The 27023-nt window shown below is 35.3% G+C and overlaps 1 protein-coding gene across 6 annotated transcripts in view; it reads right to left on the reverse strand.

The window, feature by feature from the left end:
- The window catches only part of RALYL (RALY RNA binding protein like), an 816695-nt gene that overhangs the window by 119146 nt on the left and 670526 nt on the right, over nucleotides 1-27023 (reverse strand). For all 6 annotated transcript variants that reach the window (XM_007180154.2, XM_057532504.1, XM_007180151.2 and 3 more), the window contains 2 exons: nucleotides 11522-11569; nucleotides 747-910 (listed from right to left, as the gene is read on the reverse strand). In XM_007180154.2, coding sequence (XP_007180216.1) covers nucleotides 747-910; nucleotides 11522-11569 — 212 coding nt within the window. The remainder of the gene's footprint in view (nucleotides 1-746; nucleotides 911-11521; nucleotides 11570-27023) is intronic.

Raw genomic sequence — 27023 nt, forward strand, 5'->3', positions numbered from 1 at the left:
AAATACAGTGCTTTATTCTACTTTATTCTTTGACATAGTGATGATCTACTGTGTAACACCTCAGATTTTACTTTGCTTGCTCTTGTCTGTCTCTTCTCCGTAGAATGTAATCTCAAGAAATGCAAGAAATTTTGCTATCCTTTCCTTAGGAATAATATTCTACTAATAAATTAGAGTTTTCTGAATCTGTCCATATAAAAATTTAGCAATGTGTTTAGTTGGGAAGTTTGTATCTCTACTTTTTATTAATTAATGTGAAATCATATAAATATTATTTTTTATGACATTACATGTTTTCAGACACATAATTCTCATGATTTAGAATAGTATGGAAAGTTACCCTTTTAACCTATCTACTATGCCTATCTTAATTATCCCAGTGCTCAAATATTCGAAACATGCATTGAATTTGCACGCTGTTTCCCTGAAAAGATACTATATGCACTCTATTTTGAAGTGAATTTTTTTCTTCATTAAAAGCAACATGTTATATTTCAAGACTTCAATATGTCACAAGCTAGGTGGGCCAAGAGCATGTTATTTGCTCTAATAAAACAGTTTTCTACTGCAGTGTAGTGTAGTGGAAAGCAGAGACCATTTCTTATCCATTTTACATTCCTCTCATACATTGTACACAGCAAATGCTCCATAATCATTGATTAATTTATTGAATATAGACATTCATGCAGTGATAAGTATCCCCACCCTTCTATAAAGAGAAAAAAAAAAATAAAGAAGATACTTACATTTAGAGCCTGATGAAGAAGATCCACTGACAGTAGATCTTGATCCCCCTTTCATGGAAAAGACTCCTTTCCCCCTGCGAGTTGTTGTTACAGCCACTCTGGGACGCTTCAGTGGAATTACTGCGCGGGGAGGTGGAGGCACACGCCCATGGTAATCAAATAACCTTCACAAAATACAAACGTGGCTGAGAATTGGTTTATGCCTAAGTGTTCTATCAAATGTGTGAGACGATTAAGAGAATGGCCTTGTAAAAAATGTCAGTAAATGCTTTTGTTATCATTGTTGTCCTCAAGAAGATTCATTTTTCACTAAAGAAACAGGATGCTAATATAGTCTATGCTTTCTGGGCATTAGAATCTGACCCTTAATATGAACTCATTTTTAAGGTATGAGAGAACAAGGAGCTTTTCAATATGTTGAAATTATGTCGACCTTCATTCCCAAGTATATTTCTTTGCTTGATTTAACAGATTTATCCATTTTAGGAACAGAAATCTTCCTTTAACACATCAGATACTTATTAGCACATAAGTGTGAATGGAGGAATAGACCATGCAGAATCAGGGACAAAGAAAAGAAAATTACTGTATGATCAGAAAACAGCTCAGAAGGAAAAAAAAAAAAAAAGGAGTATATCTAGTTTAAAGAGGGCAGCTATAAGAGACAAATCAATATTGTTCCTTACCTCTCTGTAAGGACTTCCTTAAGTAATGAAAGGCTCAGCTGACTACAGAAAAAAAGGAGGCTGAGTTTGAATGAAATGCCGGTAGCATGAGGACAAACCTTTGTTGACTAAAGAACTGGTGGGAAATATTTATCAGGATAACTTTTTACTATTCTGACCATTTGATAGACATGCAAATTGAGACTAGAGATATTTGTAGTTAGCTATTAAAAAATTCTCTAAAAAAAAGAATACCAGTAAAATTCTTTGAAGCTTCTGCTAAAAAGTGAGAAATTGTATTCACTACAACCAAGGCATTTCCATTAAACAGTGAAAGGAATCAAAAGTATAAGAATATTTACTCATTTATATAAATATATAATTAATAGATTCAAAGTTTCATATTATTTATACTGCATACACATAACAAATTTTTGTGTGACTTAGCACATTTGAGCAGAATAAAAGGGTCAGAGAAAAAAGTATGATATATATATTCTATTTGCCAGTGAACCAGAGGTATTATTACTTTGTCCACTATAAAGAAAATCGTGTTATTGACTTAGAATGATGATTATTATGTAGTTTACTGTGACACCATTATATGGATTACATTCTCATAACTGCTTTAAAACAGTCAATAAAAATAATGGGAAAGACAGAAATGAGAAAACTAGAACAGTTTTAAATTTTAAAATATCTAAAACCTTTTATAATAGGTTATTTCATAAAATTACATCTCATTTACACATACAGATGGAAATGTGATCACCTCTTTTTGGAAAATAGTATATGAAATATAATAACAAGATAGGCTGGTTTCCAAATATTCATTCATAAACATTGAAAACTATGACACTATGGAGAAGAAAAGTTGTATATAAAACACCTTTAAAGCAGAACTTAGTACTAGGAATGTCTTCTACATTAGAGAGCTAAACTGTCCAAAAATGATTTGGAAACATGCTAGGGAAATACTAAGAGATGTCTGGAAAGGAAAATAAATGAAATGAGACAGAATTCAAGAGAGGTGTCATCTTCTGCGCATAAGCAAAGTCCATTAGAGCCAAAGAACTGCCAGCAAAGAGCAGGTCATTGATGTCAACACATTATAGTTTACTTCAAAAGATATAGACAGGATGAGGCTGAAAAGGGTTGTAAATCTCATTCATACCACTAAGGGCTGGAAAATCAGAAGGGTCAACTAAGCCTGCCCCTCATTTCAATCACAAAACAAAGTCTACATTACTTATTTATAAGTTGAAATCACAGAGCAGTTTAAGTCAGTGAACCAAGATACTAAGGCACTTTTCATGAGCTACAACACCCAAAGCTATTGAGCGAAAAGAAATATGACAATTGACTGATCTCTCCCAGGGTAGAAGTTGCTGCTTGAGATGAACGGCAAGCGCTTTTGGAGGAACAATTTCCCCAGGACTTGAAAATGCAATTTAGCAGGTTCATTAAATAAACTAATCTATACACTGGGTTAAGAAAATTTCTAAAGCACAACTAAAATATATAATGATGTAAGAATACTATACTGGAAATGCAGGCCAAGTAAAGTCACCATAGTCACTGCTACTTCAATTACAATAAAATTCAATAATATTTTAACTGCAATGTTTATCAATATTTCTATTGCTTCCCCCCAAACAGGGATTACAAAGCTTCCAGTGTTGGCCAGGCCTGCTCTCCTGTGGAGAAAAGAGAGCTGCATTTGTTCACTGTATTTGTGACATACTTTTACTATAGGATGTACATTTTAGTAAAATGCTCAGTGTGTGTTGGGTTCTTTGTTGTAAATTCCTATAGGAAGTAGCCCTTGTTCTCTGAATATTTTGATGTGTTGCTTCAAAGAAACATGACTCCTTTATCACCGTGGAATCAGGTTTTACCAATTCATTCTGTCACTGTGTTGGGAAGATATGCGGCATCGGAACTTAATTTTTAAAAAGTGATATTGTAATATACAAACAAAGCTAAATGGGCATTTCATGTGAGAACATAATTTTAGATTTTAATGGAGTTGGGGTGTTTGTTAATTTTCACTGGGCAAAGTTGAGTTTACCAGAAATAAAAAGAAGGAAGACTGGGTATTGTCCTAAAGCATAAAAACATAACAAGATAAGGATGGGAAGGGGTCAGTTTTCTGGGATTGCAAGATGAGATGTAGGGGCTCTTCTAAATACAGAAGGAAGTAGGTGAAAGGCAGCCTGTGAAGGAGACACAAGCATTGGCTTTCTCATCAGAATCCTGTCTATAGCAAATCAAAGAAAATAGTCCAACAAAAATTTCCATACAATAGAATTAAATGGAATCCAAATCTCCAAGGTCAGTTAAAAGCTTAAATTTTCTTCCTTCCTCTTGGTTTTTTGTTCTTCCACTCCCAGAATTATGTTCCCTTTCCTTTTCTGTAATGGTCCTTCATTTTCCCTAATATTGTTAGAATACTGTTTTTACCATAATATTTACAGGTCAAATAGATAATGATTTATAATGAAGTCAAACACATAATTCTCCCTTCCCTAAGGTCTATTTTAAAATAAAAACTTTAAAAGACCTACTTTCAAACAGTAAATAACATAAATGTAGTCAGATTTTAATAAAAACAACCAATTGAGGAAGTTTGAGGGTCTATTTTATTGAATAAACATTTCTACTTTTCATGTCCCCATTTCTTGTTTGGATTTTTTTTTTCTTTAATAATATCATTATCATTATTTCATGTATAATTTCATTATCAAGCAAAAGCTAAAAACTGGTAAACAATTTTAATATTGATTTACTTGATAAAAATAGACATACCTTGTCTCTAGAAATAATAAGGATATTAGTTATTTTAGTAAGTTGTTTTTTGGACAAAGACAATTTAATGGCATATTGACATATAAAATGAATATAATTTTGAATTCTTGTTTTTACTAAAAGTTTAATATTATTAAACTTTAACAATAATAAAGCAACATTTACATGTATTTTCAGAAAAAAATACATGGGAAAAAAACAACTTCCAATCTCTCACCCTAAAACAACTACTGTCATTCTCTAATATTTTTTTCCACAAGCATCCATATTTTTCACATAATTGAAAACATAATATATATACAGTCATGTATCCTGGCTAATTCTCTTTGGTTTATATTAAAAACGTTTCTCAAGTTTGCTAAATGGTCTTCCTAATGTTTATTTTAATTGCTGTGGTGCATTTTCTCCAGTAGATACACCACAGTCTAATAAATCATTATTTGATTGACGGACTTTTGACTTGATGCTTATTTTTCACTGTCAACCAATGTGATTTTAAAATTCGTGAAAAAAATTTGAAAATGTAATATTTGCATATTACACTGAACACTAAAATTTCATTTAGATAAATAGTAATTTAAGAAGCAATAATTACCTGTTTTCTTCTAAATGTCCCTCATAAAAAAGAGTTTTTCATTTTCCTTATTTATGAATCCAAACTTACAGTCCCTATGTGGTTAAATGCTAACCAAACAATGTAGTCTGGACTTAGGGTTAAATAACAGGCCTGCCCAGAGCCAAAATCTGACAACAAATTCAGGGCCGTGTTCTCACTGGGGTCTTTTAGCAGATAAATGAAGATCATTAACTCTAGAACCAGAGAAGATTTCCACCTCTGTCTTGATTCAACCTTGCACCCTTCTGTCTTCAGCATGCTTAAATTCTGATAAACATAGTCTATAAAACCAAATTAAGGTGCCTATTCATTTTTAAGAAAGGATATATTTGAAATCCACATGAATGATTCTAGCCTATTAGTATATCTGTTTTCTACACTGTTTGAACTACTCAGAATTCTGTTTATAATTTCTACCTTGACTTCAAATAAGCTTTTGGTTACAACTGAATCCAAAAATACTTTTTAAAGGCACACTTCACTTGAGACCAGTCAATGAGTAATTCTCATTTCTTTTTTTTCTCACTAAACTGTTCCAAGATTTTCAGTGAAGCCACCCCTGCCAACCACCCACCCCACATCGGGCTCCATCCCCAATCTTGTCCAAATGCTTCTTGAACATGCTTTTAACGGGCTTACTGAAATTGTCAATGATCTTTTTTTGGCAATATTTTGATCTTAATCTTTATATTTTGTACAATTTTGCTGTCTTCTATATCTTGTATACAGCTTTGGGTAGTTAAAAAGTGTACACAATTAAATAGCAATGGTGAGGTTATAAATCAATAAAATTATTCTCCTATTTAATTCTTACAATTCTGTAATGTGTGTATTGCTAAGTCATTTTGCCCATGAACGAAACCTGTGAAAAAGGGATGAGATGACTCCCCCCAAGTTTAACCAGTCAACACACGCACACTGAGGCCTGAAACTTGCTTCTAACTCCAAATCACACCCTTTGTCAACTGGGCCATGCTATGGTTTCCAAATGTTTTAGGTGGAATCCCATTCTACCAGATGGTAATTTAAATTTGCACAATGAAACAGACGTTGCTTCTTGCTAATATGTTTTTCCAGTATTCATGAATATATACTGTGCTCTATAATCAATGATCTGAGACAAGTGCAACTTGACAGAGTTTTTTTCATTAACTTCAACTCTGGTAGCTTCTCTTATGTTAATTTACACAAGGTCAAAATGGATCCAGGTCTGAACAATACAGATTTTGAATCACTGATATATATATATGTTTTTTATATGGTAAAGCAGCTCTGGCATTTCTTTTTCTCTGTCAATACATGTTTACTCATTACTGGAGGTTATAAATGGCTCAGTGCCTTTCCTGATACTATTGAATAAAGGTTGGATTAAAACTGCTAATATCTCAGAAATTGAAAACATTCCTTGGGGGTGTTCAATATAATTTTAGGTATACTTCTCCGTAAACTTTACTTGGAAGAGTATATATATTTATGTTTCATTTTAATAACATGTGATGTTCTTCATGTAGAGTCACACTTGACCTTTTAAAAGACAATGCCACTGAATACTGTAAATTATTGGGCAATTCTTTGTGTAATATAAAAAATGAAAGTTTAGAATAACCACTCAATTCTATTATTTAGTGATACTCTTCATGATCCCTGAAACCATGGATAGACACTAAATTAGTTTTTGGAAAAGTTACTGCTGGATAAATGTACCAAAACAATCACATTAAGATGGAACTTTGTGTAGAGAAGTTTTCTAAGCTGAAAGAGTTTAAGGGTTGAAAATCCCCAATTACATTAGAATTCCCAAACCTGGCAGAAGTAGTCTAACAATAGGATGCAAATTAATGTCAGTTATTAAGATATTGTCTCTCAGCTTATGTGAGACATTTAGTCACATCTGGGGTTGGGAGTCTGCAAACCACATTTCTGTGGGAGCCAGCTGGCTCCTTGCTAGGCTCAGCCAATTAAGGACCTGAGAAGAACACTGGAAGAGGAAGAGAGGACTCGACCCTTCCTGTTTAGCTTCCTGTTTTTGTTTTGGGTCCCTGTTCTTGTCAGTGTTACTCTAGACTTGTTTCTTTACCCTGGCAGCAAAAATTCATTCCAGTAGTAGCAACTGAATCCAGTTTGAGTAATTTTGCAACATTTGCAGAACAGTCTTCACACTTCCTCAGAGACCCTGGTACCAGTTGGTACTGCCTCCTTAGAGGTCTGGGTTCCAGCCCCACGGGTTCCCCCTCTGCGCTCAGATACAGCAGAAGCAGCTAAGCAGAACCTCCTACTCACATTGTGAGTTGTGCAAATCCGCTTTTCTACAGTGATATTTGATAATCCCATCTTTTCCTCTGTTTCCCCAACCCTAGAGGTGGTAGCTGCTTCCTGTAGTTTGCTAACTCCATCATACCATTGTGGGTTTTATTGTTGTTGTTTATTTGTTTTTGCCTTTTCAGTTCCTTAATACATAGTTAGAAAGTTTTTACAAACAATTCTCCTTGTTCAACATAACTATATGATTTCCGTTTTCCTGACAGAAAACCAAGCAGCATGGAGTTAATGGAAATAACTGAATGGTCTCTCTCTGCAGATAAGAGTGTTCAGCTCCAACTAGAATGTTCTGGGGGGTAAGAGGAGGGAAAACAATGCAAACAGAATGATCCAGAGGTGTCACAATGGACTATTATGGAAGGACAACTGAGCAACCAGTGTATTGCTCAGTTATAGGGACACTGCTACATGAATAACAGTATAAGAAACATATTCTCCATCACTGTTAATGGTTACTGTTAACAGTTGCTAGTAGCTAACATGGATTAAGCACAAAAAACATACCAGGCATAATGCAGGTCATAAAAATATGCTACTTCATTTAATCCTCAGAACAATCTTATGGGGTAGGCATTAATTTCATGCTCACTTCATAGATGAGACAATAGTTTTTGTGGTATTAAATAAGTTGCCCAAGTTTGCACCACTAGTAAAAAGAGAAAAAAAAAATTAACCATAACTACAAGCAGAGAGTAACTAAGGTGGAATTAGTGTGGATAAAACTGTTAGCACTGACTTGGTAAGTTATTTCTCTTCTCCAGCCTCTCCACTCTGTTTTCCTTTCCTGGGGATCTATGTTCACAGGGAACTCCTGACTACCTCTACTAGTGACAGATGCTTCTGTCTTTCTTAGCCAAGTGAAAAAATGAAAAATAAACTAATGAGGGCACAGACTGCTCAGAGAGTCTGTTAGCAATACACCCATACTGATCTTTGCACAATTATAAACCAAACAGATTTTATATAAGACAAATAAATGATTTTGGAAATTGTTCAGAGTTAGCTTTTTTGTGTAGTGGAGTGTCATCTGAAAGCTTCAGGCTCTGTAATTATTTGCTGATTAAGGCTCTTGCTCTTTTGCATGTAAAATCTGCCTATGTATCTGCCTATCTATCTATCTATTTATCTATCTATCTATCTATCATCTGTCTATATCTATCTAATGCTTTTTATTGATAAAATGCAAATGCAAATTTTGGCTTCATTTTAAAAATGAGAAAACTGAAAACCTGCCTAGTTGCCCAAAGTTACAGGTTAATTACCAGAACTTGGGTCTCCTACCATCTACTCCATTTTAGGTAGAAATTCTTTCAATGTGGAAGGAAATCACATGATAGAAAATACTTTAGAGACTACAATGCAAAAACATTTTCATATTAACAGACGAAAAGACAATGTATATTAATTGAAAACTTTATTCATAGCAATGAAGACAGTGTTCTGCATACTGAAACATAAAAGCATATCAGAAAATGTTTTTACAATTGTCAAAAACTAAAATTTTTAAATAAAGAATATCTAAATGTTATCTTTCTTTCATAGTAACTGGGATTATTTTAATGCTGCCAGATCTTCACATTGTTAGAAGAAGTTATTATGAGCTATTTAATATTTAAAATAAAATATTATATTTGATAGAAATTATAAAAATTATTTGAGAAAACCATCCTTAAAAAGTCATGTTTGGTCATAAAGTGTTGACTAGAGAAATCATTTGCTTAACTCAGTAGTTTGAACATAGTGGTGATAAAGGTATGGTTGTGGATCTAACTTCCGTGCAGATAAGGCTATTTCCTGTTATATAAATATTGCTCCTCTTCTGTTTGCATATCCACACAGTTGGTTGTTGAGTATAAATGGAAACCTAGTTTATGATTGTAGTTCTGCCACTAATTAACTATGTGACCTTGGAGAAAACAAAATGTCTCTAAACCTAAGGAGATGAATTAATCACAAAAATTGAGTATCCACTATGTGTGAGACTTGATGATAGCGCCTGAGGATACAATGAGCAAAACTGAGCATCTTCCCTGCCCTTTTGGAGGAAGGAAGGACATAAGCAAAACACTGTTGTTGCAGAGAGAAATATAGCAATAAAAACCAGGAACAGTGCTGTGAAGGAATAGTAACGGGTGCTGAGAGGGGAACAGGGGAACCTCATTTAGTCTGAGAGAGGTGTTCATGCTGAGATCTGAAGGATGAAGTCAAGTTAACTAGATGGTGGAGTGAGGTATGAGGAGAAGGAGCAATCAGAAGAAGGTCCCCAGGCAGGAAGGAACACCGTGTTCTTGTGGAACTTAAAAAGGACCCTCATGGCTGGAGCAGAGAGAACAAGACCCTTACAAGGGATTATGAAGTTTCTTCCCTATTTAAAATGTCTATTCTGTTTTTCTAAGTTTGCATTTTTATGCCTTGGGATTTTTGTTTGTTTGTTTGAATGAATTTATTTACAATTAAAGGCTTAAACAATATTTACCTCATTTTGTGTGTGTGTGTGTGTGTGTGTGTGTGTGTGTGTGTGTGTGTGTGTGTGGTCCAATGATCTATCTACACACAGTCAGTCCTTGTTTTGCATATCTCTAATATCTCAATTACCAATGCTTAGTTAAATAATACCAGTCCCCCAACAGCACAAAACAAATTTCAGTTACCACATATATTAACTGTGAGTAATTTCGTAAAATCCAAGCTTTGCTGCTAGCTTTTCAGTCCACAAATCACTAAGTAAATGACAGATGCGCATGATGATCAGTGGCCAATCACATCACCTCTTTCAAAGTCTGTCAGTGATTTGTCCCTGTGCATCTGTTTGTTCACACATGGATAGCAAATGTGTAGTTGTATTGTTTCCTTTTATAAAAGGAGTTTTATAAAAATGGATAATCAAAAGAAGGGATTGGTGCAACAAAGAATTGAAAAGTAACACTGGAAATAAAATTAAAATTAAATGTAAATGGAATTAGAGGAGAAATAGCTGACTCTAGGGATGTGGACACTCTTCTATTCAAGAGACTCTAGAGATGGAGGCAGAGGAACTTAGTAAAATAAAACATATTTTTTTTATTCCAAATATATATATTACATCCCATATGTTTATATGAATTTTAAGTAGTATGCTCCTCAGAAAACACTAAGGATTGCTTTGCACAGCCTAAAAATGGCCCTGAATGCCAAAAAGTTCCTTCAAAATCCACAAAGCTATTTGATATACAGTTCACCTGAAAAAAAAAAAAAAAATTCCCACAGGGTATCATAAATTGACTTCCTTAAGCACAATGCCCACAGATGAAGCAAAATAGTGGTTTAAGCCAGAGATAAATGCATGCCTTTACATAAAATTACATCTAAAAGGAAAATATCAGAAATTAAAGATGTTATATTAAAATATGCAATTGTACGTTGAAATTAAAACATATTGACATAAATGAGGAAAGTGGTTGTGATGTGCTGGAAAGGGACGAAGATTTCCCAGAGGAAGTGACACTTGGCAAAAGAACCACACACTGGGGGAAGTCTCAGAGGTAGTTCACAACATTAATAAAATGTCAAAGCTGATCCAGTCTTAGGAGTATGACAATTCACCAAGGGATAAAAGAGGTGTTTTCTCCATATCATAATAAAAGAAGAAGGCAAGTGCTGTTCAAATTACTTTCGGCAAGTCTTTTTTTACAAGAAATGAAGCACACTAATTCTCAGTATTTTTACATTACAGTGTTAAAATTTTAAATTAGTGTACTAAATAGCTATTAGTTTCACTGTATTTTCCTATACATATGAATAGGGAATTTACATATATGTATACATGTGTAAATACGTATATTTATAACATAAGAGAGTTTTTAATGTTTTAACAAAAAATTGTTAAAGGTCATGGAAAAATCCTATTTCCCCCCATTGATTATTAACATCACTCTGCATGGTTTTCTTTTATGGTCACACACTGCTATGCAAAGCAAGAATTGTCCTTAATTTTTACAGAATCTATGTGTTGTATGAAAGCAGATGTATTTTAGAAGGTTGTACTCATTTTCTGAATTTATAAATCTCTCAGTCTTGAAGAATTCCAAGTCAACTACAGATCTGGAAAATAATATGGGTTAATTAAATCTTTAGAATATCATCCAAACATTAGAAACCAAATATTAGGCTTAAGCACCTCTGAATTCTGAAAGTCCAAGATCTACTATATTTCAGTAAGTACAATCAAAATAGAAAAATCTGGCTATCTTATATTTTATTGGGACTTTTTTTTTTACTATAAAATATTATTTAAATGTTATTAATCAATAATACCTGTGAATGAAATGTATGGAACACTTAAAATATAATTTAAATCAAAGGGAAAGAAGGATGAGAAATTTACATACCTATTGTAGAAATCATCTCTGTAGTAATCATAGTCAAAGACATAACCACTAAGGAGGGAAACAAAAAATTAGTTGTTGACAACAGCAATTTTGGTATTAATTTATAATGTAATAGCAATACATTTGTTACTTTTAAATATTTATTTTTCAGTGTAATTATGTATCCAAAGGGCTTTACAAGATAATGTCTAATTGGATATAATGCTGTATCAAACTCATTATATGTTTGACAATGTAAAGACTGATAATGGATTGAGTGGTTTGGAATGGAAGATGATAGCAAAAAGCAAAGTTAATTTTTTAATACTTGTACTACTTGTAGGACCATTTTTTTTCCCCAGACAAGATATAATATAGCTATCCTTTTTTCCTAAGGTATGTATACTGAGGCTAAATGAACAATAAACAAATGGTATAGAAATAATATAAATGGAAAGGTTTAATGACCCATTCATTGTTAGAAAAGTAAATAGAAATGTAGTTTCCTCAGAAATCCAGCATTTCCTTTTTATTCTAAAAACTTATGATTCAATAATTTATATAGAGAAAAATTAAAAAAAAAACAGTTTGAGTCTTACCAACAATAACAATAATTTAGGGCATTTAAATAGGAATTAATAGGTACATTTTAGTGATAAGATTATTACCAAGCTCCTTAAAGGAATGTAAAATAAAAATTTCCCTCATCCACTTGTACAATTGTTGTTTACAAAGCACTTTATATGAATTATTTCCTTTTAATTTTAAGTCCTCACAACAACTCTGTTGGATACTGTAACTGGAAAAAACTAATGTGCAAGGGACCTAAGGGGCTAGCTCAAATTTTAATCACTAGTAAGAGACAGAGCTGAAGCTTCAGAGAAAGACTTCTGAATCCACGTCTGGAGCTATTTTTTATGACACCATGCAACCCTCCCCAGCCTGGAAGAAATTTAATCTCGTGATGAATGGAGTATCTCTACTGCAGGGGAGTAATCATTTTAAATGTTTATTCATTTATTTTATTGTTGTAATATATATATATATATATATATATATATATATATATATATAACATAAAATTTACCTTTCTAAGCTTTCTGTAGTCAATTTTTTTTTTAAGTATAAAATACACACTTTTAGTATGAAAATAACATATCTCATTTGTATTTTTATATTATTACACATTGATTATTAATTTCATATTGAAATGATACTATTGTGAAATGTATTGAGTTAAAGAAAATATATTATTAAAATTAATTTTCCCTATTTCTTTTACTTTACTTTGGCTGCTGAAACATTTTGAATTACATGTGTGGTTTGGTTTACATTTCTTTTTCTTTTTCTTTTTTTTTTTTTTTCCACACACACACACTGTATTTTATTTTTACAAGAGATAGATAGACTGACACCAAGCATTGTACATGGATGACCACAACAAAAGCAACAATGATTGCAATTACCAAACATGAAACACACTTATACTATGTCATAATATTGACATTCAGTCCAGTAATCCTCCACTGTAACAGCTCCTTTACTTTGCAGTGAAAATTGATTTGTATATTCTTTTCCTCTGAGTCCTTGTGGGATTTTTTTTTTTTAATTCAGACAGAAAGTCACAAAAATTATACTCATCCTCATCAGTTCACTCAGTCCCATGTAATTAATTTCTTTTTTTTCATCTTGATCTTTTGTTAGCAGTTTTATGAGTTCATCAGTTTTTCATTAGAGTTCTGAAAATGCTTATTCATTCAGTTCAGCAGTACAGTCAGTTACCAGAAACCTGTACTTGTCAGAGTCTTTTCCATGAATTTCTTGAAGATGAAACTCTTTTATAGGAACACATTTGCAAAATCATCAGAGTACACCCAGAACTGTCTGTAAATGACAAAAGACTTAAAAATGACCATGGTTAAAGATTTGAACTGTAGTCAATTTTTAATGCCAAAATTCAGTGGCATTAAGTACATTCACAATGTTGTGCAAACATCACCATTAACCATTTCCAAAAAATTTTATCATACCAAACTGAAACTCTGTACCCATTAAACAATACTTCTCCATTCCCTCCTTCCCCTGCCCCCACCCACCAAGCCCCAGTGACTGCTTTTCTACTTCCTGTTGCTATGAATTTCCCTATTCTAGGTACCTCATATACGTGGAATCATACAATATTTGTCCTTTATTGTTTGGCTTATCTTACTTAGCATAATGTTTTCAAGGTTTATCTATGTTGTAACATATCAGGATTCCACTTTTTTTATGACTATGTAATACTTTATTGCATTTATATACTACTTTTTGTTTACCTATTCATCCATTGATAGACATCTGGGTTGTTTCCACCTCTTGGCTGTTGTGAATAGTGCTAATATGAACATTGGTGCGCAAGCATTTGTTAGAGTTCCTGCTTTGATCTCCTTTGGGTATATGCCTAAAAGGAGTATTGCTGGGTCATATGGTAATTCTATGTTTAACCACTGTACAACAGGCAAGTCATTTTATATTCCCCAGATGGTCAACTTAATGGTCCTTTACTTTATAACTATTCTTATGTTAGGAAAATTGAAAGAACATATTGAAGAGGGCTTGTTATTCCTGGTTTTCTGGATAAATGTATGTATTTGTCCTGACAGTCGTTACATATGGCAGGGTGGAGAAAACCTGCTATAGCATACATAGCCCATCAGAGAGAGTTTGTTTTGCCTCCAACCAGTCTAATGGAACACAATAAGTTTGAACTCAAGTTCTGAAATGCAAAGTGGAGACCTATTCCATGTGAGTGTCTAATGGAAGACCGAGCATTGTCTAGCCAGAGCAGTGCTGCTGTATATCTACCCCTGCAAACAAAGGAAGACAATGAGACCACTGCTGAAACAGTAAGAGCAAAAGTAACCATTTTTGTTCCACAGTCACAGATTGTTTAAGTCATAATGTTTAATGCTTTAGTTGATATTGCTGGTGTTAGACTCAACTATGATGTTAAGTTGAGGGATTTTAAAGAAAACCTACTGGCTAGCACCAAATCCAAGTTATAAATTTCACCTCAAAACTTTCCTGAAATAGCAGTACATATAATTTTCATTGTGATTTGGTTTCTTCTGCAGATAAGGGATATGATGACACCTTATCCAAACTTTTGTTTGGAAGTCTCAAGTTAAAGGTTATGCTACTTTCATACACATTTGTCATGAGTCATCATTGTTGTACCTTATGGCTGATTATTTTTAAGAACATGTTGGTAGATCTCCACAGCTTATTTATCTTACAACTGAAAGTTCATACGCTTTGACCAGCCCCGTTTCTTTCAACTCCAGCCCCAGCCAACTACCATTTTACTGTTTCTATGGGTTTGGCTTTTTCAGATTCCACATATAAGTGATACCATGCAGGATTTGTCATTCTCTGACTTACTTCACTTAGCATAATGCCCTCAAGGTCTATCATGTTTTCACAAATGGCAAGATTTCCTTCTTTCTCATGGCTGAATAATATTTCATTGAATATACATACCACATCTTCTTTATCCATTCATTTGATGATGGACATGTTAAAAAACTCTATGGTGGTAATCATTTTGCAATATATAAGTGTGTCAAATTAACATCTTGTATACCTTAAGCTTGCACAATATGTCAATTATACCTCAATAAAGCTGGGGGGGGGGAAAGAATATGTTTGTTGAATACAAATGTATATATAATAATATTCATGTTTGGATAACACAAATGAAGTTCCCAACAGCCAAGGCAAAGAAAAAAAAGATAATCAAAACAATATATCATTTTAAGAATTTTGTTGAGACTTTGTTTATGAAACATGATGCCTGGGGAAGGAAACATTCTAGTTATTGAAACACTATTCTTGGTGCTTTTCCATGCATAATCTGATTTAACCTTAACAATAGTCTATAAGATGTAGAGTGTTATCCCAATTTTACAGGACACTGAGGTCTAGATATATTAAATATCCTAAATAACACAGATAAGTATTCTAGTACAGCATAGTCATTCATATGCTCATTTGCCAAAACTTGAGTTAGAATCTATGTGTCAGGAACTGTAAGAGGCACTTGCATTTAGAAGTGAAATAGTTTTGGTTATGCTCAGGAATCTCACAGTCTAGTGGTGATCAAGATGGCCTTAATATCCTGCCCAGCTTGCTTAAACTATAGGTAGATTTCTTCCTGGATATAGTCCTCTGACCTCTCTTTTCTTAGAGCATTTATTCAGAAAACTTGTAATTGTATTGATAAATTCTCTGTCACTTTGACATGTAAATATTCTCCCAGCCTCTTGCCTTGTCTTTCTTAAGGACCTGGGAACTATCTTTGAAATTAAATAATAACAGTCAAAATAATGACAATAATTAAATAATGTTGAGAAGTTACTGATTCTAATACATTAATTTGATATTAACCTAAGCATCAGACATGGTGATAGACATTTTAGATGCATTAAATAGCTATTGCTTGATAGGACAGTAATATCCACTCAGTGTTAATTCTCAATATTTTCAGATGTGACCAAATAGAGAGAGAATAGTGGCTAAAGTGTTTTACCTTTTTTTCTGAAACTCTTTTAAAATACATTATAACTTCAGACAGTGGAGTTTAATAGGAAGAAGAAAATATGAACTATTATTTTTTTTTTTTTAAAGGATTTTCTTATTTATTTATTTATTTATTTATTTATTTATTTATTTATTTATTTTTGGCTGTGTTGGGTCTTCGGTTCGTGCGAGGGCTTTCTCCAGTTGTGGCAAGCGGGGGCCACTCTTCATCGCGGTGCGGGGACCGCTCTTCATCGCGGTGCGCGGGCCTTTCTCTATCGCGGCCCCTCCCGTCACGGGGCACAGGCTCCAGACGCGCAGGCTCAGCAATTGTGGCTCACGGGCCCAGCTGCTCCGTGGCATGTGGGATCTTCCCAGACCAGGGCTCGAACCCGTGTCCCCTGCATTAGCAGGCAGATTCTCAACCACTGCGCCACCAGGGAAGCCCTGAACTATTATTAATGTGGATATGACAGTAATGATTCTACTCATGTCTTATACCTTTAAGAAATACTTCAATAATTTACCAGCCTTCTGGAAATTGAAAAGTGCATGAGAAAAAAATTGTATTTTTATTTTTCTCAGTCTATGCTTAACTTATCTTGTCCAATCTGCTTATTTTTTGTTCAATCCTGACTGCTAAGGCATATTTACAAGAACAAGTTATAGCTAAGCATCCTAAATTGTTTGATCTCCAAGTCTCACTTTCTGCCATCATAAACTCAATTTTACTTGTCAAGTTAAAAATGAAATAAAATGCACAAACAAAATCTGTATAATCTTGGCAAGGCTGCTTTTGTCTTAATGGTTTGGATTTTAGCAGAAATGCCATGGCTGTAGTTGGCTCAGGTCATAAGCTGTAAAATCAAGCTGGATTTCCAAGGAAGAGGAAGAGATTCAAGGAGATGAATCACCACGGGGCAAGTCTGATTCATGCCTGATGTGCTTTCCTCAGTATCCCTCCCGCCCTCAATTCTTTTTTTTTTTTTTTTTTTTTGTCTTTTTTTTTCTTCCTGCAGATTCTCTCTCTCTCATAAAAATCCCTTCTTTTTTCTTTCTGTGTCAAACTCTATTTGAAATTAGATGTCAAAAATGGCATTTCCAGGAGTCATATTCAGCATTACAAGGTATTTTATGTATCCTAGAATTGTATTCGTAGGAAAAACTTGTCTTTCACATTAAAAAAGATCCCCATTCCCCGCTATAAGCCAAGAGTGGTGCTGTTATGCTCATGAGTTAATATATTTTCGCTTTTAAAGGAGGAACCTTTGCAACTTTCACTCTGGTAGTTTTCTGTGACAATCTGGTTCTTAGGCCATTGAAATAAAAATGATAATAAAGTAGATGTTTAAGGCAATGCCCAGGAGGAAGCTAATTCCTGTAAATGTCGTTTTTGTCATTTGGGGGCATGGTCAGTGGCAAAGGGCAAGTAATGGACTGTTTTTTTTTTTTTTTTAAGTTCTTATTTTTTTCACAATTTATTTATTTATTATTTTATGGCTGTGTTGGGTCTTCGTTTCTGTGCGAGGGCTTTCTCTAATTGCGGCAAGTGGGGGCCACTCTTCATCGCGGTGCGCGGGCCTCTCACTATCACGGCCTTTCTTGTTGCGGAGCCCAGGCTCCAGACGCGCAGGCTCAGTAATTGTGGCTCACGGACCTAATTGCTCCACAGCATGTGGGATCCTCCCAGACCAGGGCTCGAACTCGTGTCCCCTGCATTGGCAGGCAGACTCTCAACCACTGCACCACCAGGGAAGCCCAGTAATTGACTTTTTAGAAAACTGAAACAGCAGTTTTGAATATTTAACACAAAGAGTTTATATTTGAAATTTTAAATCTTGAACACATTTACAACTTTTATTCTACTTTACAATGTATCTATATTCTATTTCCTCAGATTCCCTCAAACGTTAATGGGAAATAGGCAGTGGTAAAGTGATTGTTTAGAGCTGCACACTCACACTCTTTTTTTTTTTTTTTAACATCTTTATTGGAGTATAATTGCTTTACATTGTTGTGTTAGTTTCTGCTGTATAACAAAGTGAATAAGCTATACATATCCATATATCCCCATATCCCCTCCCTCTTGCATCTCCCTTCACCCCTCCCATCCCACCGAGCTGGTCTCCCTGTGCTATGCAGCTGCTTCCCACTAGCTATCTATTTTACATTTGGTAGTGTATATATGTCCATGCCACCCTCTCACTTCGTCCCAGCTTACCCTTCCCCCTCTCTCTGTCCTCAAGTCCATTCTCTACATCTGGGTCTTTACTCCTGTCCTGCCCCTAGGTTCTTCAGAACCATTTTTTTTTTTTTTTTGTAGATTCCATATATATGTGTTAGCATACGGTATTTGTTTTTCTCTTTCTGACTTACTTTACTCTGTATGACAGACTCTAGGCCCATCCACCTCACTACAAATAACTCAATTTCATTTCTTTTTATGGGTGAGTAATATTTCATTGTATATATGTGCCACATCTTATTTATCCATTCATCTGTTGATGGACACATAAGTTGCTTCTATGTCCTGGCTATTGTGAATAGTGCTGCAAAGAACATTGTGGTACATGACTCTTTTGAATTATGGTTTTCTCAGGGTATATGCCCAGTAGTGGGATTGCTGGGTCACATGGTAGTTCTATTTTTAGTTTTTAAGGAACATCCATACTGTTGTCCACAGTGGCTTTATCAATTTACATTCCCACTAACAGTGCAAGAGGGTTCCCTTTTCTCCACACCTTCTCCAGCATTTATTGCTTGTAGATTTTTCGATGATGGCCATTCTTACTGGTGTGAGGTGATACCTCATTTTAGTTTTCATTTGCATTTCTCTAACGATTAGTGATGCTAAACATCCTTTCATGTGTTTGTAGGCAATATGTATATCTTCTTTGGAGAAATGTCTCTTTAGGTCTTCTGCCCATTTTTGGATTGGGTTTTTTGTTTTTTTGATATTGAGCTGCATAAGCTGCTTGTATATTTTGGAGTCTAATCCTTTGTCAGTTGCTTCGTCGGCAAATATATTCTCCCAGTCTGAGAGTTGTCTTTTCATCTTGTTTATGGTTTCCTTTGCTGTGCAAAAGCTTTTAAGTTTCATTAGGTTACATTTGTTAATTTTTGTTTTTATTTCCATTTCTCTAGGAGGTGGGTCAAAAAGGATCTTGCTGTGATTTATGTCATAGAGTGTTCTGCCTATGTTTTCCTCTAAGAGTTTTATAGTGTCTGGCCTTACATTTAGGTCTTTAATCCATTTTGAGCTTATTTTTGTGTATGGTGTTAGGGAGTGTTCTAATTTCATTCTTTTCCTTGTAGCTGTCCAGTTTTCCCAGAACCACTTATTGAAGAGGCTGTCTTTTCTCCATTGTATACTCTTGCCTCCTTTGACAAAAATAAGGTGGCCATATGTGCATGGGTTTATCTCTGGGTTTTCTATCTGGGTCAATTGATCTATATTTCTGTTTTTGTGCCAGTCCCATACTGTCTTGATTACTGTAGCTTTGTAGTATAGTCTGAAGTCAGGGAGTCTGATTCCTCCAGCTCCATTTTTCTTTCTCAAGATTGCTTTCGCTATTCAGGGTCTTTTGTGTTTCCACAAATTGTGAAATTTTTTGTTCTAGTTCTTTGAAAAATGCCATTGGTAGTTTGATAAGGATTGCATTGAATCTGTTGATTGCTTTGGGTAGTTTATTCATTTTCACAATGTTGATTCTTCCAATCCAAGAACATGGTATATCTCTCCATCTGTTGGTATCATCTTTAATTTCCTTCATCAGTGTCTTAGAGTTTTCTGCATACAGGTCTTTTATCTCCCTAGGTAGGTCTTTTATCTCCCTAGGTAGGTTTATTCCTAGGTATTTTATTCTTTTTGTTGCAATGGTAAATGGGAGTGTTTCCTTAATTTATTTTTCAGATTTTTCCTCATTAGTGTATAGGAATGCAAGAGATTTCTGTGCATTAATTTTGTATCCTGCTACTTTAACAAATTCATTGATTAGCCCTAGTAGTTTTCTGGTAGCACTTTAGGATTCTCTATGTATAGTATCTTGCCATCTGCGAACAGTGACAGTTTTACTTCTTCTTTTCCAGTTTGGATTCCTTTTATTTCTTTTTCTTTTCTGATTGCTGTGGCTAAAACTTTGAAAACTATGTTGAATAATAGTGGTGAGAGTGGGCAACCTTGTCTTGTTCCTGACCTTAGTGGAAATGGTTTCAGTTTTTCAACATTGAGAACGATGTTAGCTGTGGTTTGTCATATATGGCCTTTGTTATGTTGAGGTAAGTTCCTTCTCTGCCTTCTTTCTGGATGGTTTTTATCATAAATGGGTGTTGAATTTTGTCGAAAGCTTTCTCTGCATCTATTGAGATGATCATATGGTTTTTCTCCTTCAATTTGTTAATATGGTGTATCACATTGAATGATTTGCATATATTGAAGAAGCCTTGCATTCCTGGGATAAACCCCACTTGATCATGTTGTATGATCCTTTTAATGTGCTGTTGGATTCTGTTTGCTAGCATTTTGTTGAGGATTTTTGCATCTATGTTCATCAGTGATATTGGCCTGTAGTTTTCTTTTTTGTGTGACATCTTTGTCTGGTTTTGGTATCAGGGTGATGATGGCCTCATAGTATGAGTTTGGGAGTGTTCCAAAATATGGGGGTGCTATATTTTGGAAGAATTTGAGAAGGATAGGTGTTACCTTTTTTCTAAATGTTTGATGGAATACACCTGTGAATCCATCTGCTCCTGGGCTTTGAGTTCTTGGAAGCTTTTTAATCACAGTTTCCATTTCAGTGCTTGTGACTGGTCTGTTTATATTTTCTATTTCTTCCTGGTTCAGTCTCAGAAGGTTGTGCTTTTCTAAGAATTTGTCCATTTCTTCCAGGTTGTCCATTTTATTGGCACATAGTTGCTTGTAGTAATCTCTGATCATCCTTAGTATTTCTGCAGTGTCAGTTGTTACTTCTCCTTTTTCATTTCTAATTCTGTTGATTTGAGTCTTCTTCCTTTTTTTTTTTTTTTTTTTTTGAGGAGTCTGGCTAATGCTTTATCAATTTTTTTATCTTCTCAAAGAAGCAGCTTTTACTTTTATTGATCTTTGCTATCGCTTCCTTCATTTCCTTTTCATTTATTTCTGATCTGATCTTTATGATTTCTTTCTTTCTACTGACTTTGGGGTTTGTTTTACTTTCTCTAATTCTTTTATGTGTAAGATTAGGTTGTTTATTTGAGATTTTTCCTGTTAATTGAGGTAGGATTGTATTGCTATAAACTTCTCTCTTAGAACTGCTTTTGCTGCGTCCCATAGTTTTGGGTTGTTGTGTTTTCATTGTCATTTGTTTCTAGGTATTTTTTATTTCCTCTGATTTCTTCAGTGACCTCTTGGTTTTTTAGTAGTGTGTTGTTTAGCCTCCATGTGTTTCTATGTTTTTTACAGTTTTTTTCCTGTAATTGATATGTATTCTCATAGTGTTGTTGTCGGAAAAGATACTTGATATGATTTCAACTTTCTTATATTTACCAAGGCTTCATTTTGACCCAAGATATGATCTATCCTGGAGAATGTTCCATGAGCACTTGAGAAGAAAGTGTATTCTGTTGTTTTTGGATGGAATGTCCCATAAATATCAATTAAGTACATTTTTTTAATGCATCATTTAAAGCTTGTGTTTCCTTATTTATTTTCATTTCAGATGATATATCCATTGGTGAAAATGGGGTTTTAACATCCCCTACTATTATTGTGTTACTGTTGATTTCTCCTCTTATGGCTGTTAGCATTTTCCTAATGTATTGAGGTGCTCCTATGTTGGGTGCAAAAATGTTTACAATTGTTATATCTTCTTCATGGATTGATGCCTTGATCATTATGCAGTGTCCTTCTTTTTCTCTTGTCTTTATTTTAAAGTCTATTTTGTCTGTATGATAATTGCTACTCCAGCTTTCTTTTGATTTCCATTTGCATGGAATATCTTTTTCTATCCCCTCACTTTCAGTCTGTTTCCCTATGTCTGAAGTGGGTCTCCTGCAGACAGCATATATACGGGTCTTGTTTTTGTATCCACAGCCTGTCTATGTCTTTTGGTTAGAGCATTTAATCCATTTATGTTTAAGTTAATTATCAATATGTATGTTCCTGTTATCACTTTCTTGTTTTGTGTTTGCTATTGTAGTTCTTTTCTGTCTCTTGTGTTTCCTGCCTAGAGAAGTTCCCTAGCATTTGTTGTAAAGCTGGTTTGGTGGTGCTGAATTCTCTTAGCTTTTGCTTGTCTGTAAAGGTTTTGATTTCTCCATCAAATCTGAATGAGATCCTTGCTGGGTAGAGAAATCTTGGTTGTAGGATTTTCTCCTTCATCACTTTAAGTATATCCTGCCACTCCCTTCTGGCTTGGAGTTTCTACAGAAAGATCAGCTGTTAACCTTATGGGGATTCCCTTGTGTGTTATTTGTTGTTTTTCCCTTGCTGCTTTTAATATGTTTTCTTTATATTTAATTTTTGATAGTTTGATTAATATGTGTCTTGGCGTGTTTCTCCTTGGATGTATCCTGTATGGGACTCTCTGTGCTTCCTGGACTTGACTGACTATTTCATTTCCCATGTTAGGGAAGTTTTCAATTATAATCTCTTCAAATATTTTCTCAGTCCCTTTTATTTTCTCTTCTTCTTCTGGGACCCCAATAATTTGAATGTTTGTGTGTTTAATGTTGTCCCAGAGGTCTCTGAGACTCTCCTCAATTCTTTTCATTCTTTTTTCTTTATTCTGCTCTGCAATAATTATTTCCCCTATTTTATCTTCCAAGTCACTTATCCGTTCTTCTACCTCAGTTATTCTGCTATTGATTCCTTGTAGAAAATGTTTAATTTCATTTATTTTGTTGTTCATAATTGTTTGTTTGCTCTTTAGGTCTTCTAGGCCCTTGTTAAACATTTCTTGTATTTTCTCCAATCTATTTCCAAGAGTTTGGATCATCTTTGTTATCATTACTCTGAATTCTTTTTCAGGAAGACTGCTTATTTCCTCTTCATGTGTTTGGTCTGGTGGGTTTTTACCTTGCTTCTCCATCTGCTGTGTGTTTCTGTTTTCTCATTTTGTTTAACTTATTGTGTTTGGGGTCTCCTTTTCACAGGCTTCAGTTTCATAATTCCCATTGTTTTTGGTGTCTGCCCCCAGTGGGTAAGGTTGTTTCAGTGGGTTGTGTTGGCTTCCTTGTGGAGGGGACTGGTTTCTCTGTTCTGATGAATGAGTCTGGATCTTGTCTTTCTGGTGGGTAGGACACCATCAGCTGGTGTGTTTTAGGGTGTCTGTGAACTTACTATGACTTTAGGCAGCCTCTCTGCTAATGTGTGGGGTTGTGTTCCTGTCTTGCCATTTGTTTGGCATGGGGTATCCAGCACTAGAGTTTGTTGATTGTTGAGTGGAGCTGGGTCGTAGCCTTGAGATGGAGATCTCTGGGAGAGCTCTCATCAATTGATATTATGTGGGGCCAGGAGGTCTTTGGTGGTCTAATGTCCTGAACTCGGCTCTTCCACCTCAGAGGCTCAAGCCTGACACCTGGCCAGAGCACCAAGATGCTGTCAGCCACATGGCTCAGAAGAAAAGGGAGAAAAAAAAGAAAGAAAAAAATAAAAAAAAAAGAAAGAAAGAAAGAATGAAAGAAAGAAGGCAAAGAAAGTAAAGTTATCAAAATAAAAAAAAATGATATTATTAATATAAGAAAATTTAAAAAGTAATTAAAAGGAAGAGAAGAGAGCAACAAAACCTATAAAGAAATTCACCAATGATAACAAGTGCTAAATACTAAACTAAGGTAAAAATAAAAATCAGAAACTAGTCAGTCGCATACAGCAAACCCCCGGTCTATAGTTGCTCCCAAAGTCTACTGCCTCAATTTTGGTATGATTCATTGTCTATTCATGTATTCCACAGATGCAGGGTACATCAAGTTGATTGTGGAGATTTAATCCACTGCTCCTGAGGCTGCTGGGAGAAATTTCCCTTTCTCTTCTTTGTTTGCACAGCTCCCGGGTTTCAGCTTTGGATTTGGCCCCACCTCTGCATGTAGGTCGCCCTCTGGAGTCTGTTCTTAACCCAGACAGGAGGGAGTTAAAGGAGCAGCTAATTAGGGGGCTCTGGCTCATTCAGGCCGGGGGAGGGAGGGGTACAGAATGCAGGGAGAGCCTGTGGCAGAACAGGTCAGCATGACATTGCAACAACCTGGGACGCGCTATGAGTTCTCCCCAGGAAGTTGTCCCTGGATCACGGGACATTGGCAGTGGCGTTCTGCACAGGTTCCTGTTGTGGGGGAGGTGTGGATTGTGACCTGTGCTTGCACATGGGATTCTTTGTGGCTGCAGCAGCAGTGTTAGCATTTCATGCCTGCCTCTGGTGTCCGCAGTGGTAGCCACAGCTCGTGCCCATCTCTGAAGCTCATTTAGGCGGTGCTCTGAATCTCCTCTCCTCATGCACCCTGATACAATGGTCTCTTGCCTCTTAGGAAGTTCCAGAATCTTTCCTGGACTCCCTCCTGGTTAGCTGTTGTGCACTAGCCCCCTTCAGGCTGTGTTCACATAGCCAACCCAGTCCTCTCCCTGGAATCTGACCTCCGTCCTCAGCTCCCAGCCCCCACCTGCTCTGGCGGGTGAGCAGACAAGCCTCTCAGGCTGGTGAGTGCTGGTCGGCACCAATCCTCTGTGCTGGAATCTCTCTGCTTGGCCCTCTGCACCCCTGTTGCTGCACTCTACTCTGTGGCTCCGAAGCTTCTGCTGCCTTGCCCACCCTCCCGTTTCCACCAGTGAAGGGGCTTCCTAGTGTGTAGAAACTTTTCCTCCTTCACAGCTCCCTCCCTGTGGTGTCGGTCCCATCCCTATTCTTTTGTCTCTGTTCTTTCTTTTTTGTTTTGCCCTACCCAGGTACATCACACTGTTTTTCATTACTGGAGATTAAATGAGACCTAGTAACTTTCCTGGGATTTCATTTAAACTTTTTAAATAAGAAGAAGAAATCACAACTCATTGGGTTTTGCAGTATATATGGTCCATTTTATATAATCCCTTTTGAATTCATAAAACCAGCTTTATTTGAGTAAACTAATACACAGAAGTATTTCTTTTAATTTTTTTTATCACAGAACATCATTAAAATATAATCTGAAGAATATTAATAAATTTCCTAGCACAAGGAGGGAGCATTTTAATGGTTTCTTAACAGACATCCTACCAATAATGATTGGAGCCTTCTCAATTACTATATCTTGATCCCTAAATTAAATTGAATAATCAATTATTGAATACTTATTGTAAGGAGAATACTGGGAGTTGTGAATAATAATATCATATGAGTAGAATGTGGCTTCTAACCTCAAGGTTTAAGGGATTAAGCAAGTACAATCTAGTTTAAGGGACTAGACAAATACACATATGAACATAATTCAAAGCCAATTTGATAAATGCCAAAATACAAATATAAACTACTATGAGAGCTTATAGGCAGAAGAAATAGGATGTGGTTGGGACAAGGAATCAAACAAGGTTTCTTGAAAGAGATGACATTTTAGTCTTTGAAACAGGTTGTAGGGATTTGATAAGTGAACGTTCAAAAGTAGTCCTTCTAGATGGTCAAGATTTAGTGGTAGAAAAGTGTGGGACAAGTATGGAGAACAGTGCTTTATGAAGTTTATTCTCTCTCTTTAGCACAGCTATTCTTCAGAATACCTATGGAAGTTGTGAATGCAGAAATTATAATGTAAGATAACTGAATTTCCAGAGCATACTTCTCTACAGTTGAGGTTCCCAGTGAATCAAATTTTCCTCAGAGATACCTACAGGATTCTACTTCTAACTTGTCATAAAATTTGATGTGTGTTTCCAAGAGTATATACAGAGTACATACAGTTGAACAGATTTATGAACTTTACTAACTTTGCTAAGCTGTATATGGACAAAAAAATTGTCCATTTTCATTTTGGGGAATACAAATAAATCTGTATATTTACTTTGGATAGTGTGTGTGTGTGTGTGTGTGTGTAGTGGATACACATAAACACATGGATTCAAAATGCAAAAACAATGGAATAAGCTATTGTCTTAATAGCATTGACAAAATACTCAATTGACTACCAAGGATTTTGGAATGGGGGAGGAACCCAAGGATTATGGCACATTTATAAAATTCCTGGCTAACTGTGAACCAGGACCTAACAGCTTAGAAAGATGGAGTGACTAAGAAGTTCAAAGATTAAAACAATCCACCCAGTACATTTAAGAGTTCTGGTCTGTTAGTTGTTGTGAGTCAAGCTTACTGTCTCACACATTTAAAGGATGATTTATTTAATTGAAGCGTGTATGAAGACTGAATTCTGGGGACAAGAAAGAGGAGGGAAAAAAAAGAGAAATATTTTTCTCTCTTCTGGCTAACACAGGGATTCTGATTTTGGAAGTGTCACCTTGAATGGGGTATGCTTGTTACTCTTCTCTGTGCTGTGTTCCCTAGGAAGGATATTCACACATATAATTCCAAAATTGTGTTTACACAATTCTTTTTACAGAATATAAAAAATAAACAAATAAGAACAACAACAAATCCTCCAATGACTCCCCATGTTCTCCAAGGTAATGTTCAGACTCTTCGATATTCAGCACTCTCCACATGCTGCTCCTTCTTCTGACATTCTTTAACAATTCCTTCAATTACTCTTTTAATCACTCAGACTTTCCCAGCACCTATTCTCTGAGGTGGCACAGAATAGCTCCTTTCTCTCAGACACAGATATTCTTGTATCTCTACACAATCTTCTGCATTAACCCAACTGGTTGCTCAACAGAAATTTCCGGTTATGGGGCTTAGCTCAAGCTCTCCATCTGTCAACACATGTATCTTCTTTCTGTTGAATATGAATCCATTCTTAGGGCATAACTCAAGCCCTACATCTTCCCCAATTAAAAGTTTGTGGAGTTAGACTAAAT

The sequence above is a fragment of the Balaenoptera acutorostrata genome, chromosome 17, assembly GCF_949987535.1.
Source record: "Balaenoptera acutorostrata chromosome 17, mBalAcu1.1, whole genome shotgun sequence".
NCBI lineage: Eukaryota > Metazoa > Chordata > Mammalia > Artiodactyla > Balaenopteridae > Balaenoptera > Balaenoptera acutorostrata.